Source organism: Myotis nattereri, assembly GCF_964212035.1.
Source record: "Myotis nattereri genome assembly, chromosome: 11".
In the NCBI taxonomy this organism is placed as follows: Eukaryota; Metazoa; Chordata; class Mammalia; order Chiroptera; family Vespertilionidae; genus Myotis; species Myotis nattereri.
The window spans coordinates 65,376,758-65,399,163 of NC_138086.1; the positions used below are offsets into that span (position 1 = coordinate 65,376,758).

The 22,406-nt window shown below is 49.1% G+C and overlaps 1 protein-coding gene across 1 annotated transcript in view; it reads right to left on the bottom strand.

Moving 5' to 3' along the window:
- The window catches only part of PDE1C (phosphodiesterase 1C), a gene marked incomplete at both ends in the record, with an annotated part of 336,640 nt that overhangs the window by 240,283 nt on the left and 73,951 nt on the right, over positions 1-22,406 (bottom strand). The window contains 2 exons of the mRNA XM_081102034.1: positions 4,604-4,775; positions 19,575-19,634. Of these exons, the coding sequence (XP_080958160.1) occupies positions 4,604-4,775; positions 19,575-19,634 (232 nt within the window). The remainder of the gene's footprint in view (positions 1-4,603; positions 4,776-19,574; positions 19,635-22,406) is intronic.

Sequence of the window (22,406 nt, forward strand, 5' to 3'; positions counted from 1 at the left end):
GAGAAGGACGGAAAGTTGGATAGAAGTGTCTTAGTCCCCGGTGCAGTTCTAAGGAAAGTTCAGCAAGGCCATCAGGGAGTCCCTGAGCCAATGTCACCATCAAAGGAGGCCCCCAGCCTCCAGAAGCAGCCAGCCTTAGCATCCCTGACTCTCTCAGTCATTGGCAGGGGTGCCCTTGGGAAACACAGCATCAGCCATCACAGGGACAATCTCCTCGCCCAGAAGCTGGGCCATGGGTCAAATACGCTGCCTGGGCTGACAATGCATCCACATGGCCGCCACCAAAATAAACCCCTTCTTTTCCAAAATGAAGGACCAGGTAGAAGACAAGAAGAATGGCTTTGTTAACTCCTAACAGTGGAAATCTGTCCATAAAAATTTACTTACAACGAGAAGCCCAAATAATTCCCTTGTGGGAAGCCAACATGCAAAAGAAACTCCCCTGAGCTTTTAAAATTCATTCTTTCATTGTTCCCTTAGCCCCAGAATTCATCCTTCATTGTTCCCTTAGCCCCAGAATTCATTCTTTCATTGTTCCCTTAGCCTCAGAATTCATTCTTTCATTGTTCCATTAGCAAACTTGAGGAAGACTCTACTGATGTGGATTAGCGGAGACTACAGGGGGAAATGTCAACTCCAGGAGGCAGCACTGAGTCAGGGGAGCAGGTGTCCCTGAAGTTCCCCATGGGTGACCAATGCACAGTGACAGAGAAAGATGTGTGACCAGACTTCCCATGAGCTAATCGGGAATTTTGACCTATGACTCACCCGGGGTGGGGTCCAAAGCTGCAGGGGACACCACCCCACGCCACACCGTCTCACCAGCCAGATGGCACATTTCCTGAAAGGAATGCAGTCAGAAGCCGCTTCTTGGCAGCAGCCCCTGGTGGAAACATGACTGCCAAAGCCAAAATGAGGATGAGTTCAATGATTTAATTCTGCGTGGAAAACACAATCCATTCAATGGGACCTGACAAGGCCTTCATCTCATCCGCAGCCGAGGGCTCAGTGCAGCTCTGCTTCTGCAATATATTCTCAGTAAGCTATGTATAGAACCAGGAGCGCTTTTGCCAAAGCCCAAATAAGTCCGTTCGACGTGGGAAGAGAGGCCCATCGGGCCCCCAATCATTCCCCAGGGAGTGAGCGTGCTCTTCTCCCAAACGCAAAATTACCAAAACCTGGCAATGCAACCTAGGTTGGGAGTCACACAATTCAAGGGATGTCACCGAGATGGCCGATGCCCTGGCGGCTTCAGAATTCCCACCACCGTCCAGGAGATCAGGCCAGTGGCCGGCCTGCTCCCACTCGCAGCCGGGTCCTCTGCACAACCCAGGCACAGAAGAGGGGGGGTCAGGGCGTGGAGGATCAATCCTCTCCTAAACACGGTTCTGCAAACTGGGAGAGAAGGAATTGGGGGCTGTCCCGCCATTAGCCCCCTCACCCCTAGTCACCGTCCCCAAGGCCAGTGCTGCTATTTCACTGTCTCCAGTTGTAAAATGGGGAAACTCAGACTCAGAACCATGACTCAGATGACGTAGTTTGGAAGAGTGTTGGCAAACTCACAGCCGTGGTATTCCAAAGCCCATGCCTCTCTACTCAGAGGGGGTCCTCAGGCCATCGCATCCCATGGGAGCTGGTGAGGAATGCAGATTCCCGGGCCGTGAGCCAGACCCAATGAATCTGCGTCTGTGTTTAATAGGATCCTCCCCAAGGACTTGGTGAGACATGAGGTTTGAGAAGCACTGAAGGGGTTCCTATCCAAGAGGGGCAGGTGCATCCAAAACCTGAGTTTAGACTAGAAAAGGGATTTAGTACAACAGAACAGGGTCAGTCTCCTATATACACTCCACATCCAGATTAGTAGCCCCAATCACACTACCTTATTTCACCAACAACAAACCCAGAAGCATAAAAACCAAGGTTAGAGAGAGCGTAGCTTTGGAGCCGGTGGACTGGGTTCAAATTTCCAGCTCCACCACCTGCTGGGTGACTTCGAGTAAGTGGCTTGATCTCTCTGAGACTCGGTTTCCTGACCTATACATGCGGGATAACATTACTCACCTTGCCTGTGGGGTTTGGGCAGATGAAATAAGCAAATGAATGGACAGCTCCCGGACAGAGCAGATGCCCAATAAACACTGGCTTCCCTGGCATCAGTGCCATCTGGGCTGGGCTGGAGGCTGGGGAGAGTCGGCTCCCAGCAGCCAGCTCTCCCCTGTCCTCTTGGGTCCTCTAGTGGCCAGTACTGAGCTCCCCATCACAGATCAGATTGGCTGGGCTTGCCTGTGTTCCCTAAGCTCCAGGTTCACTTTACTTTCTTCTAAGAAAAACCTGAGCCAAACAGCAGGTTCAAAGGGACAGGTCATGAGGAACCAGGAAAACGGGCACCTGCAGTGCAGTTCCCAGGAGTGTCCACTTCCAGGCACCGGAGCCTTTTTATTCAGTCATGGTTCCCACCGTCTTCCTTTCAGAAGTTTCCGATTTTGAAAGCAGTCTTTTCACGCCAGAGGCTTGGTGAGCTCCCAAGCCCACAGGGCCTGCCCTGGAGCACAAACCCCACGTCTGATCCTGTTTCCTCTGTGGGTAGAGGCTTGAGTGGGTGCTGAGCAGGAATACAAACTTAGTCCTTACGGAGCACATCCTGGGTGTCAAATACTCAGCTTGTCTCACATGCACTGTTATCTATTTTAAACAACCCTGACACGTGGGCATCGTTACCCCTATTTCACGGGTGAAAAAACTGAGGTCAAATTAGATATGTGGCTTGCTCAAATGAACATAGCAAAATAGTTTAGATATTAAATACCCCAGGGATCTCCAAGTGCAGCAGCAGAAGCAGCACCCAAAGCTTGTCTGAAAGGTCCATCCTAGGACCCCACCCAGACCTGGAGGTGAGCCAGACAACCTAACAGCCCTCCAGGCAATGGGGATACTACAGAGTAATCAAACAGAATGGTTAGGGACAGCTGCATTGGAGAACATTCACCCTCTAACATTGCCTTTGAGATCAGCAACCTTCCTTGGAAGAAAGAATGGTTCTAGAATAGCTCACGGCTGTATTAAGGAGTCTAATAAATGAATTACCAGCGCCTGTGGATTTAGCAAATGAAGTCCATGGTCATCAGTGCATGTTCTGTATTAGAGAGCACGGAGGGAATGCAAAGAGAAGAGGTTACGGTGATGATGGTAATGGAGCTGGGCGAGCAGACAAGATGCTCTTTTCATGAGAGTAACTCTGTAGCTGTTTATGATGAACCTGGTCTTGGATGGAAAGAGTAGCTACAAGAAGACTGTACGTGAAGGGGTTGACTCCACCACACGCTCCAAGACGAGAACACACAGACCCAGAACGGCATTCCCCCCCCACCCCGCCCCCCCTCCACCACAGGGAACCGCATGGAATCGCAGGTTTAGGGACTGTACTTCTCTCTACTTCAATGGGTTTTATTTTGTTTAAACCCTCACAACGTAGTAACCAAACCCATACTATGAATAATAAAAGCATTTGCCTTGCAATTCTCGTTCCGCCACTGCGTCCACCACATTCTATAAAGAAATCCAACCCCTATTCATCACTCCTTTTCAGAACTCATCTATAATTCAACCTCCACTAAGAACCTTCACACAATGAAATGGCTTTTACTGAGCGATTACACACATCACCTGGACACAAAAAGAACACATTTTTCAAATACATTTCATGGACTCCAAGGGTTGTCTGCACTGTTTCGGGGCGGGGGGGAGGGCTGGAGGAGGAGGGCATGAGCATTCTATGAGCTTTCTATGTTCTACTAGGCATGTGGAGAATATAAAAGCATTGCCTAATGAAAGAAGTAAAATTAGGGTAACAGAGAGAAAGGATGGGAGGAAGGCAGGCCAGCAAAATCATTAAATCATAACTTCTGATACCAGTACTTCTGTGCATTTCAAATGTGAATTTGAAAGACCCATTTGGAAAAAAGAGATCGTTTTATACGCTTCATCCATACCCAGACCGGTTCTCACTTAATATGGTGAGAAGGTAAGGGACAGTGTTGTGATGAAAGTGGAGTTCAAACCAGAATGAAAATCCAGGAGGCCTTTGTAGGAAGATGCAAGACTGAAGGAAGAGCAAGAACAGAGCAAACAGTCGCTTGGAAACCACGCGAGATCCTCCCTTCCTTCCAGCAGGCAGCACCTCGCACATCTCTCACAACCAGAAACCTCCCCCAGCAACAGACTCTAAGGGCCCAGGGCTGAATTCATTTCCACTGCGTGCTTTTTCTCCACACACTTATCTCCGTGCGTCATCCTCCTTTGAAGCAAAAGACTCATTAATCCAATTCAAATTGCCAACTTCAGTAAGTCCTTTGCCTCAGCATTCAAATGCCAATACCAATTAAATGCCAACAGCAACTTAACTACTGATATGCTCTTCACCACATTCAGGAAACCCAGCCAGAAGTCCAGCCCGCATGCATTCCAACACTCCCTCCTCAATGCTAATTTACTCAGTGGGAACACAGGAGGTAATCTGCTGGCCACGCTGACGATGCATCCAACTGGGTTGAAATAACTCCACAAGCAAATAAGAAAGAACCAACTGCGGTGCAGTCCGCCAAACCTGAAGGACGTCTTCACCAAGGCTTCCGGGCTATCGAGCTGAGGCAGCTCATCGGCGAGGATCTGCTCCGGGGGCCGGGGGTCGTGGACAATCGTTGGCCGTGGCTTCTCCTTGACATTCCCTGTGAGCCCGTCGATGATGGAGTTCCACAGACAGTTCTGCGACTTGGACCCTGAAACATGAGGGGGGACAAAGGGGTGCAGGTGAAGGACCAACCAATTCCATGCCCTGCCTTGCCCAACGCAGGAGTTCAAAAGCAGAGCAGGGACACTTACATATTTCTCACAATCACTACCAACCTCAGAGGGCTCTCAAGGAGACCGGTCAGGCAACTTCTGGAGTAAAAAGTTAATTTTTTCATTTCTATGCAGAAAACAGGCCAACACTCTGACTAGTTTGACTTGTAGCTAGTATAATGGATATTATATATTCTGTCTTATTTCAGGGGCGATCAACTCCAACTCCTGACAGAGCTGTGGGTGTGTTTGAATATATTTATCCAAGTCGACAAAAGACTACTATTTCAGAGAACAGTAGGGATGTTCAGACGCAGGACTCCCCTATGCACTCAGCTTGCCCAAGGCCCGGGTTTCAGGACTCCCTTCCATGGAAACATTCCCCCTCCCCCCGGCCAAAGGGGGCCCCACCTCTAAGAACTAGAACTCAACACAAGCAGGTTTGTTCTTCTGGAAGATCAGGACCCAGGGCAATGACACTGAGTGTTTGCTGCCAGCCCACCCTGCAGACACCTCCGACATTTAGGTGAAGGTGAGAGGCAGACATGAAATGGACATGATGCCACAAAACAGGGCTCGATCTGCCAGGCAAACAAGGTCGATATCAACAGTGATGTTACACTGACATCATGCACCTTTGAGCTGATATGAATGAAAATGTCACTTTACCTCAGCGGTCTCCCTTCCCAAAACACAGAACCTCGTGTATTAGGCACGTTTCTAGCGTCTGTGAACGTGATGCTTTAATGTCTGCCATCCATGCACATCCCAGACATGCCCTGTCTGGACAACCCAATTACATGCCTGAGTCACCTTGCCGTAGCCTCCCTCACCTCTCACCTCCTCTGTCCCCGCAATTCTTCAGGAAGACTCCACCTCGCAGGGCCATGCTTTTCAAGCACAAACCAACCAAACCAGAGTCCACAGCCCCAACACCTCCCTTACTGAGCTTCCACCTTCCAGGCCACTGTCCACCAGCTCCAATCACCCAGGGCAGGTACCAGACAACTAGGGGCAGCCCCTATGCTTCAGAGCCACGAAATTATTCAACTAGCCGATGCCAAGCCTGCTCACCCGCCTTGCCCGATCCTTCCTGCAAAAACCACAATAAAGACTCTTGCCCAGAGCTCCCCGCCCCCAGCCTCAGACCCCTCCAACTCCTGAAATGCAAGACAGCTTTTTAAAAGTCCTACACATCTATCTTAATGAAATCTAGTACCATGAACAAAGGTCTGGTGCTACTAAGGCCTTATAGTAAGCTCCCTGCCCATTTCCCTTCTTTCTTTCACTTATTCATCCAACATACACATATTAATTCTCTCATATGCTGGTTCCATTCTGGGCTCTAGAAATAGAAAGATAGATGGGAATGTTTCCCTTGGGAACTAGTCAGCTCATATGCAATCACAACAAACGGGCAATGCACCATAACTGAGGAGCAAACACAGTGCTGTACGGGACACAGCTGGTCTCCCACACTCCACCCCAGGGCCCTGGGAAAAGCCACACAGGCCCAGGACGTCCGAAATGGGTCGAAAGCAGGGACAGACCTGCAGCAGACAGGGGAGAGAAAAGAGCATGCAGTGCAAACGCCACATGCAAGGCTCAGAGGCCGTTTAACAAAGCAGCTTGACAATCAGGGCCGGAGCAAAGTGAGAGGGGCAGTGACCAGAGATGGGGCCAAAGGCTGGGCAGGCCACCTGTCAGGTGCCTTGAATAAAATGCTGATTACTTTAGAACAGTGGTTCTCAACCTTCCTAATGCCGCGACCCTTTAATACAGTTCCTCATGTTGTGGTGACCCCCAACCATAAAATTATTTTCGTTGCTACTTCATAACTGTAATGTTGCTACTGTTATGAATTGTAATGTAAATATCTGATATGGTCTTAGGCGACCCCTGTGAAAGGGTCGTTCAACCCCCAAAGGGGTCGCGACCCACAGATTGAGAACCGCCGCTTTAGAATTTCTTCTGTAGGCACAAAAGGACTAAAGATTTCTAAGCAAGGCCATGGTGGCGTGACCACCTCTGGGTTTCAGAAAGGAAGCTGCAAGAGCCATCTTATCTGTAGACAAGATAATGAAGTCTCACATACATGTAAAAAATAAGCTACAAATTCATGTAGAAGCACTTAATAGCTTTTTTACCGTTTTCTCAGTCAGTGAATCAGAATGGTCATGTGACCTAAGCTAACTCTTTATTAGGGCTCCCAAATGGACATGTGATAACCTCTTCAAAAGTTGTACCAACAGCTACAAAGATACCCTGGCAAGTTTAAAAGGAGATTGTGGTAGAAGCCATAAATAAGATTCGCTCACCATTCATTCCCAACTTCCATTTCCCTTGTCTTCCTCTTCTAAAGAGGCTAGAAAACAACATACTCAATTTTCCAGCCTCCCTTACTGCTATGGCTAGCGTAGCCACATGTTATAATCTTGGCCAATGAAATGTAGGTGAAAATTCCTGGGGCTAGTGTCTCTTGCTGAGTAAAAAGTTAGGTCTCCATAAGAAAAAAAAACAAACCATTTTAGTCCCTTTAAACTTTGCCTTCCTATTTTTCCTTTGCCCTTCTTTCTTCTTCTTCCTACTGGAAGGAAGACTCGGTGTTAGAGCTCCAGCAGCCATCCTGTGACCGTGAGGTGGCAAGCATTACAACAAAAGCCTACATCTTGCATCTGGAAAAGTGAAGAGGTGGGAAAAACCTGGGTCTCTGGCAGCAGAGTTGAACAGATTCCCTGATTTCCAGATTTCTTGATGTCAGACATATATCTATTTATTACAACCTTAGATCTTTGTAGCCAAATACATTCCAAAATGTTACATGCATGCTCATCGCATAATATAAAGGTGTTCCCCATATACAAATGGTACCATCTATAAAGCACTAGGAATTGATATTTTAATAAATCTTCCAATTATCTTGTGAGAGGCATAAATACATTGAATACTTCTCTCATGTAAAAATGATTAATTTGTTAAATGTGAATTTAAAACACATCACAATTTTTATAAGCTATTTTCGCGTTTCTTTGCTTTTTTTGTAATATTCTGGGAAACTCAAAAAAAAAATGGAAATCGCCTATGTTTCTCTTGACCTTTGAGAGCCCAAAGAACAATTACTCTCATGGGATGGTCCGTGGTTTGTTTTTTGTTTTGTTTCACTTTGTTTTTAAACTTTAAGTGGGGGGGGTGGGGCGTCTTCGCTCAAGAAAATGTTGGGAACCAGCAATATAGTTACTCATGTTCCACCTGGGAGATGTGCCTGAGCCTAGCACTGGAGTGATCAGCCAGACGGCAGGTCAGCCAGGAGAAGACACGGGGTCTGGTAAAGTCTGATGATGATGAAGACACAGAGACAAGGATGGTGTTAGGAGATAAGCAAGTGGAATCCGTCAGACTTGGTAATGGATTGGGTGCCAAGGATAAAGAAGGGAGAAGTGTTAAGAGGGGTTAAGGTTGCGTGGGGCAGCCGGGTAGACTGTGATGCCATGAGAAACTGCTGGGGCAGAGCTGCCTGTGGGCCCACAGTTGAACCATGTTCTGAAAAGTTGCATTTCAAGATAGAAAACACAGACAAAGGTCCTCTTCATATGAAGAAGAAGCAGGCAGATGATGCAGACGTGATTCAAACGAGAAAACTGTATGTCAGCAAGCACCTCTATCGTGACTAAGATAAGTTTTCACAGCATGATAAAGCGGGAAAATGGCCGTCCTCGCCAAATTCAAATGATAGTAAGAGAACCAAAATAATAATAAATGTTTTAATACATTATTTTTTTTAAGTTAAAAAAAAAAAAAAAGAAAATGATGAAGGACTTTCAGTAGAAGAAATCTAGAAATCACTGGTAGGTTTCCGTAATACAGACAGGGAGAGAGCCAGCTTCTCCTGAGCATTGAGAAGGGTCTTGGCTCATGTGGGATGGTTTGTGTTATCCCACAGGTATCTGAGTCTCTGTCTATTTTTCCTCGGTATTTTTCCCTAATAATAAATATCTGAAAGAAGGGCTACCAAAGCCGCAGCCCTGGCCTGGAGTGTTTCAGCCAATTAACTGACTTGACAAAAGCTGTAATTAAGTAGAACTTGGGCTCCAGCCACAGGGTCTCATTATAATAGTTTATAGTGCAGTCCCACCTATAACCTGGCCCTCAGGCACAAACCCCGGAGAGACCCAGGAGGCTGGTATGACATGGGGCACTGGGAGAATTTTACTGATTTGTTTTAATCTCTTTCAGATGGTAAATTATTGGCAACAGTCTGCTTTGAGTGAATAACACCGCACAACATGGAAAAGACTTAAGAATATTGGCCATGCCTTGGGGGTGAGTTCACTGACACTTGCCAACCATCCACAGAATGGACGAGTTCTGTGCCCCTGGTACTCTCGCACAGCGAGTGCTGAGCACTTCAGAGCTCAGTGCCGAATATGGAAACCTTTCCCATGCCGTCCCTCTCTCAAGAAGCTCTGGAAAGACAGAAAAAGCAAGACAGCCACTGGCTGGTTCAGACTACAGCCAGTCTTGGGAGAAACAGCCCGTTTTCCCCTACTCCCCATTCCCGTCCCCTCCATTGTCAAGAAAAATGGGCTAAAAAGTCTGGTGGGTATCCTGTCTAGTCGCTTGTCTTGTTTATCTCCACTTTTTTCATTATCTTGGAGCTATTCTATGGTTCTGTGCATCAGAGAAAGCTGACAGAAATGCAAATGACTCTTGTTTCTAGCAATGTAGGCTGTGTCCCATGGGAAGCAGTTCATTATTGCCCTGCTGATACTGATGAGTGTGGCCAGTTTGCAGCCACAAAGCAAATTCACTGCCGCGTTCCTGATGGGCTTGTTCATTTGCCTGCTCATTGAATTCTCCTTCAAACCAGCTGTAGAGTCTTACTGGTTTCTTCATCAATTCATGGGTTCAATAAGGTCTTTGATACATGTTCACTTTGTATGTGTATGATTTTTTAATTATTCTTTAGCAATATCAAAGTCCTCATCTTGCCCATGACCAACATCTGCTACATCCCCATGAGAAATTCCCCTAGAATTAGCCTAACCTAGTGGCATTGTGCAATGCCCTTCTTTATCCCCAATATTTTTTCTTGCTTTCAGGTCAGCTCTGTTTGAAATTAATATAGCTACTCCTGCTTTCTTTTAAGTAGTGTTAGCATGGGATATTTCTCTCCAGCAATTTACTTTTAACCCATATGACTCTTTATCTTTAAAGTTTCTTGAGGATAACCACAGGTGGATTTGGTTTTCTGATCCACAGTTTTTGTCTTTTAATGTGTGCATTGAGACCATTAACATTCATAACTACTGATATAATTGGATTAATTTCTACTATATTCATTACTGTCTTCTATTTGTTGCCCACATTTTTTGTTCCTATTTTTGCATCCCACGGTTGCTGTTGTGTTTGCCTTTTGTGGGGTTAATGAGCCATCCTAAATGATTCCATTTGCTCTTTTTCTTAGCATACCGGTTATAATTTTTTTTAGTGTTTTCCCTAGAGTTCACAGTATACACTTACAGCTAATCCAAGGCCACTTTCAAGTAGCACTGCACCCCTTCACAGGGAGTGTGACTGCCATCCCTGTGTCCCTGCTGTCAGCGGTCTCAGAGGACCTGTGGGTGATGCTCAGAATGATGCTCGGGAGGAAGGAAGAGGGAGCATTTATCTGCGGACTCTGATCCCTCAGACAAGGGTAACCCCACAGAATGTTAATTCCCGAGCCCCCGGATCTACTACGAATGACTGTGAGACAACTGCCACCTCAGCGGAGAAACCCAAGGACAGAAATCAAGAGAAGACAGGATAGCTAGAGCTTCAAAATGGGCCACAAGGATGGGAGGCTGGGCTCAATAGGTACCCAGTGTATAGAGCTCCCCGTGTTTCCGTCCTAGAAAATACAGCCAGCCCCCGTCTGCCCCGCGTTCCTGCAGGAGGGTCCCCGCGGCCCTGGGTGCGGCCCAGCTCACGGGGCGGGAGCCTTTCCGGCTCCGCTGGCTGCGGTCCTCCCAGGCGTGGGCAGCGCGTGCTCCGGGGACACCGGCGTGACCTGCTCCGACAAAGTGAAAAAGGAAATGTCCCAGCTCTGATTTATTTAAGCTGATTGTGAAAGCATGAGATTCCTCTGACTAAATAGAAGCAAAAACATGGCAACAGAGAGTCACACGGGTCTCTCTCAATAATACCCGAAGCCCGAGAGGGAAGCCGTAGATAAACCACGCCTGGGGGGGGGGGGGGCACTACCGCCCCTGGGAGGCGAGCAGCTCCGTTCAGCCGCCCCCTTGCCCACCCCACTTTCCTCTCTGCTTTGACCTGTTCCCGACTCCCACTCAACGTCTAGGACGGTCTCCTTGCCCGCTACCTGCCTCTGCTCCTGCCATCAATCCTCCCCGCTCTTCACAAAGACACCTTTTCGCGGCCCCCATGAGCCTCCAGGGTGATTCTAGGGCTTCCAGAGCCATAAGCTCCGGCAGCAGCACCCACACCACGGAGCGCATGGAGAGAACCGGCGCCCGCCGCAGATGCAGCGAACACGGCTGGGGCAGCGGCCCTCACCTGTCACCTTGGCTCACCCTAAGCCAACACTCGGAAGGAAGTGTCATGGAAACATCACTGAGCACTGGGACCGTGGCTCCGGGAGATCGAGAACCGAGACCAGAGTTAGAGAATAGATCGCTCTGTCCCGAGATCCTCACCCTCCTGACCCAGGGCTCGGGCGGTACATCACACTGTACTCCATTTATGAGCAAACAGACATACACATGGTGTAGATCAAGCAGAATGTTCTACTGTGGTTTTTATTTAAATCCTCACCAGAGGATATTTTTGCCATTGATTTCTAGAGAGAGGAAGGGAGGGGAGAGAGAGAGAGAGCAACATCAATGAGAGAGAAACATTGATTAGGTTGCCTCCCACACATGCCCCGACTGGGGTTGGGAAACCTGCAACTGAGGTACGTGCCCTTGACCGGGAATCGAACCTGCAAACCTGTGACCCTTCAGTCCGTGGGCTGACACTCTAACCACTGAGCAAACCAGCCAGGGCATGTTCTGCATTTTTTTACAAAACAGACATCCTTTATCATAAGTAATAAGATACAGCTTATTTGCTACTAGGGAGAACCTTGACTTTGCGAAGTCCTTTTGCATGACAGCAGTCTGCAGCTCAGGCTGCAGAAGAGATGGGTAACACGAGGTGAGCTTGATGGGTTGAGAAAAGACAAGAGAGCAAGAAAAGGAGATGAGAAAACTCTGATTCCAACATAACTACAGATTCACTGTGAAGTGTGTGTCTGACGGGGGAGCCTGATAAACTGCCGCACGAGGAGCCCAAGGTGAGATGGGAATCCCATTTAAATCTGACAAGTGCTCCATCAGTGAGGTTCCTGGTTTTTAAAAAAATGAAATAGACGAAGATTATGCCGGCTGAAGGCTGAGAAGGTGGAGTTCTGCAAAGCCAGGAGGAAAGAAGAGACCTCATTCTCCTAAAAGATTAAAAACTAAATTCTCGGGAACTTTGAATGGTTCTCAAAATATCTGTAACATAGGTTTGTAGGGTATCCCCTCCTTTTAGGAGGGTGAGACCCCTAAAATGCCCAGCAGGGAAGAAAACTGGGCCGGGACACAGAAGTCAGGAGGGAACCTAATAAAACCCGGATGAAGAGTTTATGCCACTAAAATAACACAATAATGACAGTAAAGAAAATGAAGTATCAATAAGGTTTTGAATATTTTTAAATCAGTCACACAGCCCTGTTCCATTCTTTTTACTACACTAATTCTTGGTTTTAGAAACTTTTCAGAAATTCTGTCTCCTCCAATTTCAAAAAGATTTGGCAATTTAACTCGATTTCAGAAAGACACACCAAGGTTGGGGGAGGGCGTAGTCTCCCTACGGAATGTAAGAATTCAGCTTGCTTTGTGATGACATATTTTAAATTCTCAAATACGTTAGGGTGTGGGGGTTTTCTGAGCTGTCCTGTTAGAGCAGTGGTTCTCAACCTTCCTAATGCCGCGACCCTTTAATACAGTTCCTCATGTTGTAGTGACCCCCAATTTCATTGTTACAAATTGAACATAATTAAAGCATAGTGATTAATCACACACAAAAAATGTAATTATATATGTGTTTTCCGATGGTCTTAGGCGACCTCTGTGAAAGGGTCGTTCGACCCCCAAAGGGGTTGCGACCCACAGGTTGAGAACCGCTGTGTTAGAGCAACCTGTTGCTTTTCTACATAACTGGATCCCATTATTCTACCTATAACTCAATAACATCCATTAACATCCGACAGGCCTCCTCCCTTCTCATCTTGACTGTTCTTACTTGCTTATGTCTCTAAGGAAAGTTTAGTTAAAATCACTTTGTCAATTTCTAAAGAGAAATCTCCTTTTTGGATTTATATTGAGATGGTCTTTAACAAAAGGATGATTAATTGTTTAATTTCTTTACCAGAAGAATTTTCACCTTAGCAACATATCATGCTCTCATCCAGGTATACGACTGGTACCTCTGTATGAAACATCTGTTGCATTTATTAACCCAAACACCATTTCCGCCGTACTTAGCCCTCTCACTTGATTCTGAGAACAACTCCTCCCCTGTTACTCATTCCATGTGAGCCAGATGGCTTTCAGCTATGCTACCCGATGGCCCTGTCCTCGGGGATAAAGTTGAGGAGTAGGTATACGACCCCAGCTTGGATAATCACCATTCTTCCCTGGTATTTTTCCTACTGAAACCAAAAGAAAGAGCCCTTTCTTTCCTATTAGACTGCTGGTGCTGGGAACCACATCCCACTCCACGAAGGAGCCTGAGCAAATGAAGCTCGCACCCCACGGAGACCAGGAAAAACAAGAAGTCCTGGGAGTGACCTGCCCCTGGCTCTGATCCCTCAGGTCCCCAGAGAGACAGCTCCTGTGGGTCTGTGAATGGCCACAGATCCTCCCAGCAAACCCCCTTGGAGCTGAAGAGAGTTGGTGTTGGGTTTCTGCCATCCGCCATATTTTGTTTGGAGTCTTATTTTTTTAATTTTAATGTTTTTATTGATTTGAGAGAGAGAAAAATATCAATTTGTTTTTCTACTTATTTATGCATTCATTGGGTAATTCTTATATGTGCCCTGATTGGAGATGGAACCGAAAAACTTGGCATATCAGAACAACACTGTAAGTAATTGAGCTACCTGGCCAGGGCTTAGGGCTTTATTTTGGATTTAACCCTCGTTTAACCACCCTGTAATGAAAAAAAAAAAAATCCATACAGAGCATGTTTTTCCAAAGGCAAGGAGTGTGGATCACTGTAGGTTTCACTCGCTGTTGACTTGGGCTGCCAGATCAATTCAGCAGAGAGAGCCAAGATGGAGACTGCATTTGTGCCCAAACGGCCAGCTATCACAATAAGCCATGCATAGCCCAAGCCTCCCACGCGAGCAGGAGGAATGGTGCCCACCCTGCTTCCGAGTGAAGCCTTGCATCTGTGTCCCTGATGGATGGCACGGCTCCGACTTAACTTTCAGAGTCTATTTAGAGACTCACCTGGCTCACGATGCACGAGGCCACCCGTTCCAAGGGGAAAGGTCTCCGTTACTCTTTGTCACACATCAAAAGAAGGGGCTGTTGAGCGGAGGAGTGGTGCAGACAAGATTCAAGGGGGACTGCTTTCGAGAACTCTGACAACGTTCATTTGGTGACTAATTAACAACGACGCCTGCCCAGTGCGAGTGAACTCTGCCTGGCAAACACTGTCAGTGGCCGGTGTGACTTAGGTACTGGAGAGTTCGAAGATAGCATTTCTTTTAAGTTTTCCGTAATTTAGACTTTCACTAATTCAGACACCGCCCTATACATAAGTGGAAGGTTTTCGATGCTAATATCTGCAAAGCATGCAAAACTCCAAGCCCCACCATCTGCCACACGATCCGTTTGCAAACCGGCCTGGTATCCTTTGAAAAGCTCCAGTGCTGAGTTTCCACCTCATTCTAAAGCCTCGCTGGGAAGGGATCCGGGATAGAGGTGCATGGAGAGCTCTGAGCGCGGGGAAGAAGGCGCCCCGTGCATCCTAGGCATGCCGTAATGGTGCACGTGCTGTGAGCAAAAACAAAAGTGCCTGAAAGCAACTGCTTGGAGGTTTGGAGTTTTAATCAAGAGTTCCAGAAAAAGAGAGGCTTGGGGTCATATATGCATCACGGAAAAGAACTCTTTCTGAAGTGGCCCGTACTAACGATGCTGGTGACAACATCAAGACAACGGGCCCGCTGTGGGTGGTAGGCTCCTCCAGGGAAAGAGCTGGGACTGACTCGGTTTATACTCCGGTGCCCAACGTGCCCTTCAGGGTAAGATGCCCATTTCTGAGGCTGTAGAAACCACATCAGACACCGGAATAAATTTTGTATCAGTCCTTTCTTCCTTCCATGTGCGTCAGCTGTGTCCTGCATGGGTTTTCTTCAGCTTCTCGCCCAAATTGCTTCACATCTTGACTTCCCTTGTGATTGGGCCCTAAAGATGAGGGAACCTGGAAACGAGGCGATTCTTCCATAGGTTCCGAGAACTGCGGCTGCGAACATGGGGCTCACAACTTCTGGGTCGGGGGGGAGGGGGTGCTCTTAGCTTAATCTGCAAGACGCTGTCCCCTAGAGGGGCACCTATGACGGCCTACAAAACTATATGTGTCACCCCAAGGCCCACAGCACACATGGCAGGAACCATGGCGACACCTTCAGCTACTTGCCTAGACTGGGAAGAGTGTCTATTTATTCCTAAGAGGGAAATGGCAAGAAAGGGCAAAGAATGGAGGAGAGGAGGAGAGGAGGATCGAGGGGTGGCAGGCCAGGAGTGGGCAAAGTGGTCTTTAAAAAACGTGCTGGTATTGGGATGGATAAAGAGCTGTTGAGAACAGAACAATGAATTTTTTCTCTTTTTTTATATTTATTGTTGAAAATATTACTTATATCCCCTTTTTCCCCCCTCACTGACCTGTTCTAGCCCATCTCCTGCCCCAGGCCTTCACCACCCTGTTGTCTGTGTCCATGGGTTATGCATACAAGTTCTTTGGTTGATCTCCTCCCACCCACCCCCGCCTTTTCTCTGACACTCAACAGTCTGTTCCATGCTTCTATGGCTCTGCATCTATTAGAACCATGAATGTAAATGGTCTGCATGCAATCGCATACTGGGACCTCTCTTGTGGACCCCTAATCTTCAGTCAAGTTCTGCTTTGACCAACAGCCTTTGGTTAGCCCAGAAGAGGAGAAAAAGAAGGGGCTGTGTCCCACATCTGAGCCTATGTCAGAGCAGATGTGAAGACAGGCAGAGGCACATGGAGGGAAACAGTGGGCGGAGGTAGGAAGTCAGGGCAGGAAGAACACTGGGTCATCCCAGGCGTTCACAGAGCATTGCGGACTGCTCTAACCTTCCAAAAGCTCACGAAAGCGATGTGAGCCTATTTCCCAGATCCCAGTGGGCCAGGAGCCTCCAGCTGACATATCGTCTACAAGCCATAGATGCTACTGAGAATATCACCAGACAGTCCACTGGTGAACCAGTGGCTAACATACTGGAGACCAAGTAACATAGCAGACACACTCAAACTCGATCATATAAATTAAAAAAGGAGAAAAATAATGTGGACGGCTGGTGTAGCTCAATGGTTGAACATCTACCTATGAATCAGGAGGTCACAGCTCCTGGTCAGGGCACGTACCCAGATTGGAGCTTGATCCCCAGTAGGCAGCATGCAGGAGGCAGCCAATCAATGATTCTCTCTCATCATTGACATTTCTCTCTCTCGCCCTCTCCCTTCCTCTCTGAAATCAATAAAAATATATTTTTTTTTAATTTTTAAAAAGAAACGTGTGACTCAGTCCCTAAACATACACCACACACACACACTTACACATACACACTCACACACACAAACTCCAGTCCTTCCCTATGACCACTACTACCAACACTTTTCTGGGCCAAGGTGAGTTTTTGGCCCTGGATGGGTCCCAGCCCCGAGCTCATGACCCCTGACAGCGATTCCATAGAGAGGACTCGCGTTTTCACGAGGTGGCGAGCTTTGGACTAAATCATCTAGTTAGTCCGAGTCTAACTTGATAGGTTGATATAGCTGCTTGGCTGACAACGACTGTGCTGATGAAAGGGATGGAGAAAGGCGTAGGAGAAAGCCACGGAGCCCCGGCGGTCAGGCGGACACAGCCTGGGTGGCCATAGGCTGGGGAGCTATGTGTTTCTGAAGCACAAACATGTGTCATAACAAAAACTGCGGTTTGAAGATGACAGTGCGTGTTTGGGGGGAGGGGTTGGAGGTGTGGCAAGAAGCTAGTGGGCCGGCCAAGGAGCTTTATAGTAAAACCTGCTGTGGAGGGAGAAAGGCCAGGACCAGGTAGGAGATGCCTTAGGAGGAGAAAGGATTCGATTCAAGAAGTGACGCAGAACAGCGCCAGTTCCAAGAGTGGGGTAGGGAGGCCTTCGGACCATCTTCCCAAGATCACCATCCGCACCCCCAAGCCCCTCCAATAAAAGAAAAAACAATTAACAGACCGTTCTTTAAGGACAGTTAACATTAGTTCTGTCTTCTCTGGGTGTAGGTACAACGGCCCTGCAGCAGGGCCTCCCGGCTGTGACCGGCCACCCGGGGGAGGCCTCTGGCTGGCCTCACACTCTGTCACACCATCTCGCATTGCCCGGGGCGTCACCACGCAATAGGTGCTGGTTCACCCCCTCCCAACCCGAGGGTTCACCTCACTGCCCATCTCTCTCCGCCCCCGTCCACTCTGCCAGGGAAGGCGCTCGTTCACCCCCTCAGAAACCCAGTGCAAAAATACCGATGAGCCCTGGCCAGTTTGGCTCAGTGGATAGAGCGCTGCCCTACAGAATGAACGGTCCCAGGTTCGATTCCAGTCGAGGGCACGTACCTCGGTTGCAGGTTCCTCCCCGGCCCCGGCCCAGGTCAGGGCTCCTGCACGAGGCAACCAATCAGTGTGTTTCTCTCACATCGACATTTCTCCCTGTCTTTCCCTCTCTCTTCCACTCTCCCTAAAAATCAATGGGAAAAGATCCTCAGGCGAGGATTAAAAATAACAAAACAGAAATACGGTTGACCCCCCTTTGCCTTGTCACGCATCCCCCCCAAGTGACTCCTCTACAGCTCTGCACAGGGTCATCCGTTTTCAACACCACCTGGAGTTTTACCTCCCAAAGTAAAAGAGCCAAAACTGCCTCCATTTTCTTACTGCTTTTGACACCATTATTTTCTTCTCAAACACACTCATCTCAGGAGAGAAATTATTCTCCTCTCAGTTAGGGAAGCAATCAAAACTCCAGAATGGACCTGCCCTGCTCACAAGCTTCGGGTCCAATGCCCCGCCCCCACCCCCACCGCGGTCTCTCCCGGTGCCCTGGGCTCTCTTGGCAAAAGCTCAGCCCATTGGCCTGAGTGAGGTTCCTGGAGTAGTTACACATCAAATGCTGGGCTTTGCTGCCACCGTGTGGCCATGTCTGAGCACTACAAGTGGCCTCTGTTCCTTGAAAAGTTAACTGGTTTGGTTGGGTTTGGGGGGGGGGTGTTTGTTTGTTTTTGACATACAATTGACATGTAACATTCTATTGGTTTAGGTGTATGACATAATGATTTGGTATTTGTATACATTTCAAAATAATTCACCATAAGATCACAGTCAGTCCAATTAACAGTTACAATTTTTTCTTGTGGTGAGAATGTTGAAGATCTACTTCTCTTAGCCACTTTGGGATACGTAACACGGTGTAGTTAACTACAGCGACCAGGAAGTACTTACTTTATACCCCATGACTTTCGCTTTGTTTTTAAGATCCCACATTTCAGTGAGCTCACACGGTTTCTGCCTTTCTCTGCCTGACTTCTTCACTCGGCGTGATGAACAGGGGTCGTCCTTGAGTGTTTGCTAAGATTAGAAGTTTCCTTCTCCACGTGTTAACCCCCAGCTCACTCCTCAGGAGAGGCAGGCCCACCGGGACCGCAGCTCACCTGCCACGCCCCCTGAGAAAATAATGACTCCAGGTAGGAGGGCGGAGGGGGGCGGTGAGAAGCGAGTGTTTTGTGACACCGTTTCCAACATGTGAGCGCTCAGGCTTCCATTATCATATGCCATTACAATTCCATAAAAATCATTCCTAGGACTCGACCCCAAAGTGCTGACGCCTCCCAAAAGGCGGCGTTCAGAAGCCCTATACACGGAGAAATTATCCTTTCGACCCCACGCACGGGGTCCCATGAGGGTCCGCACTCAGGATGTGGCTGACCCGATGGGAACAATGCAGGGATCAGTGTGGCTCTCCTGCCAGGACCTCAAACAACAGCATCTTTTTCTAAAGAGGGGAAGCTGGGCGTGAACTTCCCATTTGTCAGGCGGGAAACCGGGGCCCAAGCGGTGTAGATGGAATTATTTTAAGTGAAAGAGCTGGTAGTGGTGGTGCTGGAAATGAAAGCCCATCCAGCCCGGCCGGGTGGCTCAGGGGGTGAGCGTCAACCTCTGAACCAGGAGGTCACGGTCCGATTCCTGGTCAGGGCACAAGCCCGGGTTGCGGGCTCGATCCCCAGTACGGGGTATGCAGGAGGCAGCTGACCCATGATTCTCTCTCACCATTGATGTTCCTACCTCTCTCCCTTTCCCTCCCTCTCTGAAACCAAGTACACATTTTATTCTTTTAAGGCCTGGAAGGAGCCAAGGAAAGGAGGGGAGGTTTACTCACGGGAGAAGCGGGAGAAGCGGTTGAGCGGCCCGGCAGCCTTGTCTCCAGCTTCGTTGGCAACTGGGAACAAAGACAACAGAGACTGCATTAAGAGCAGGCACGTGCGTGAACACAACACGCCAGCCGGAATGTGTCTGCGAGTCTTGGTAAGAGAACACAAGCGATGTCATTTCGGCTCCTATGTCCCCAACGCTGCTCCCCGTCTAAGGGAGGTCGAATGTCCGCATGAATTTGACTAGACCAGTGGCTCTCAACCTTCTGGCCCCTTAAATACCGTTCCTCATGTTGTGACCCAACCATAAAGTTATTTTCGTTGCTACTTCATCACTGTCATGTTGCTGCTGTTATGAATCGTCATGTATATGTGCTGCCGAAGCGAGCACTATGAATCGTCATGTAAATATCTGATATGCAGGATGGTCTTAGGCGACCCCTGTGAAAGGGTCATTTGACCGCCAAAGGGGTCGCGACCCACAGGTTGAGAACCGCTGGACTAGAGCATCTGAAGGGAGCTGGGGAGGACCCAGAGGACACGGAGCTCACGGTGCCGGGGACCAAGCTGGCCTGTGTCCACTTAGCAAGAGCCAGGCAGCCCCGGCCTCCGAGCCAGCGCCCGTCGGTCCTTCTGCCTCGAGCGTCCTCCCAGCAGGCTGTCCTGACCCTCAACACACAATTGCACCCCAGCCACTCGCCCTGAGCCCGGCTTCCTCGGGCGAGCAGCGGCGAAGCCAAGGCGGGGATGTCAGGAGAAGCAGGGTTGGTTTTTATTCGAAGGACCTTTAGATTTAGACACTAACAAACAGGGGCTTCAAAACGGGCGGCCCAGGAAGCTTCCCAGGAACTGCTGGAGGAAACCCACCCCCCTCGGACAGGCCTCTCCGTAACTAATCCCGTCTACTGCGTCATCTTCACCATCCCCTGTATTTATAAACACATCTGTGTGACTAACAAGGAGGTCAATTATCCAGTGGAAACACCAGTGTTCGCACCTTAAATATCACTTTTGATGCCATCAAGGTGATACCTCGGTTACATAGTCAGCACAGGCCTAGACATGTGTGACCGACCTGAGTGAGCGCCCGAAGCAATCGGCTGGAAAACACACGTGTGGAAGGAAGAAGGCTGGTAATGTAACCGCTACTGCGTGAGGTCGCGACGGCGGAAGGAAGAAGTGACTCCTTCATAAACGCATCCCAGCATTTGGCAAAGATGGAAGGAGTCAAAAAACTCCTTCACCCTCTCACAGAGGTAGACATCTTTACGTTGACTACATGTGCCCGGTCTTTTAAAATTAAGGGATCCGATCTCGGTCTATGTCTGTGCTTCTGTTATTTGCACTGCCCCAGGTCCCCCCTCCCTCTGTACCTTAAAAGCCAGGCGTTACACACAATGACCAGCAGGGGGCGGTGACGCTGCATCCCGCTCCCATGATCTCGCAGCCCAGCCATTCCCAACACAGAGGGAAAGACAGACAGACAGACAGACAGACAGACAGACAGTGAGAAAGAGGGAGGTGGGAGGGACCAGCCCAGGTAGGTACAGATATGTGTTTCCCTGGTCCGGAGCCCCAAGTCTAAAGGAGGAAAGAAGCAAAAGATTTTTTTTCCCAAAAATATTTGCCGCAGAAATAGACGGGCTACTTGTTTAGCAGGACTGCACAGGCCACCGCAGAACACGGGCAACCCCTGCAGCGTCCACCTCGGAGAGACGCTGTCCCTGGGGAGGAAAGAGGTGCGGTGACGCCTCGGTCACTGTCCCGGACGCAGCAACGGCTGCTGCACGCCTCTCCCCGCCGCCCCCTCTGAGGATGGCACTTGCTGACCCAGATCCGAGTCACGCCAGGAGAGGCTGGACCTGAGATCTAGGCCAGGGAGGGCCCGGAGGGCTGTCCCTGCCCAGGAGGCAGGGGAGCCCTGCCACCAGCTTTACTTTCCTACACCAGGCCCAGCTCCACACGCCAGTCAAGTGATGTCCAACCCCCACAAGATTCAACCCAGCTACCTGGCCCCACCTCTTCTCAGCTCGCTGTTCCCCAGAGCAGCCTTGTCCCATGTCCCTGCTAGCGCTCCTGCTGCCCCTCCCCAGGACGCCCCTCCCCAGGGCGCCCTCCTGCCCGGCCAACTCCTATCATCCCTGAAGACCCAGGTGGAGCCACTGATTTCCCAAAGGCTCCCCTGACTCCCACCGCCCCTCCCCACCTCACAGACCCGTGCCCCCGGGGTCTGACTCCCTTCCATACCAGGGTTCTCAACCACCAGGGAACCACCAGGGAGGTGGTGAAAACAGGTCACAGGGTTCGCTTAAATGCAGATGCTGATCCGGTGGGTCGGGTGAGGCCCGAGAACTTGCACTTCTGCCAAGTTCCCTACTGAGGACGCTGGCCTGGGCACCCTGTTTGAGAACAGCACCTCTCGCCCCTCCTCCCCGCAAGGCAAGGACCAAGGACCATAGCTTCTCATCTTTGTATCTCAGCCTTCTGAACAGTAGGTGGCCCGCAGGATAATGCCTTCCGTCAATATTCTGAGACCCGAATGAGGGAGACTGAGTCAATACCATCGGCCACAGACACTCGGCAGATCCAGGCCTCAGGCTGGCCTCCAGGGGCCGGTAAGACGCCCACGTGCGTGTGTTTTGTTTGGTCTCGGTTTTTTCATTTTAAACCATCAGTTGTCTACATTTAAAAAGCCAAGAGATTTCAAATACAAATGCAGAGAGTCGGCTTCTCTCAACACCTGGAGGACGGTCCCAGAGAACGGTCCTGGAGAACAGGCAGCATCGGGACACCCCCTAATGGGTGGTTCCGCCTCCTGCGTGTTCAGGGGGCAGCTCTTT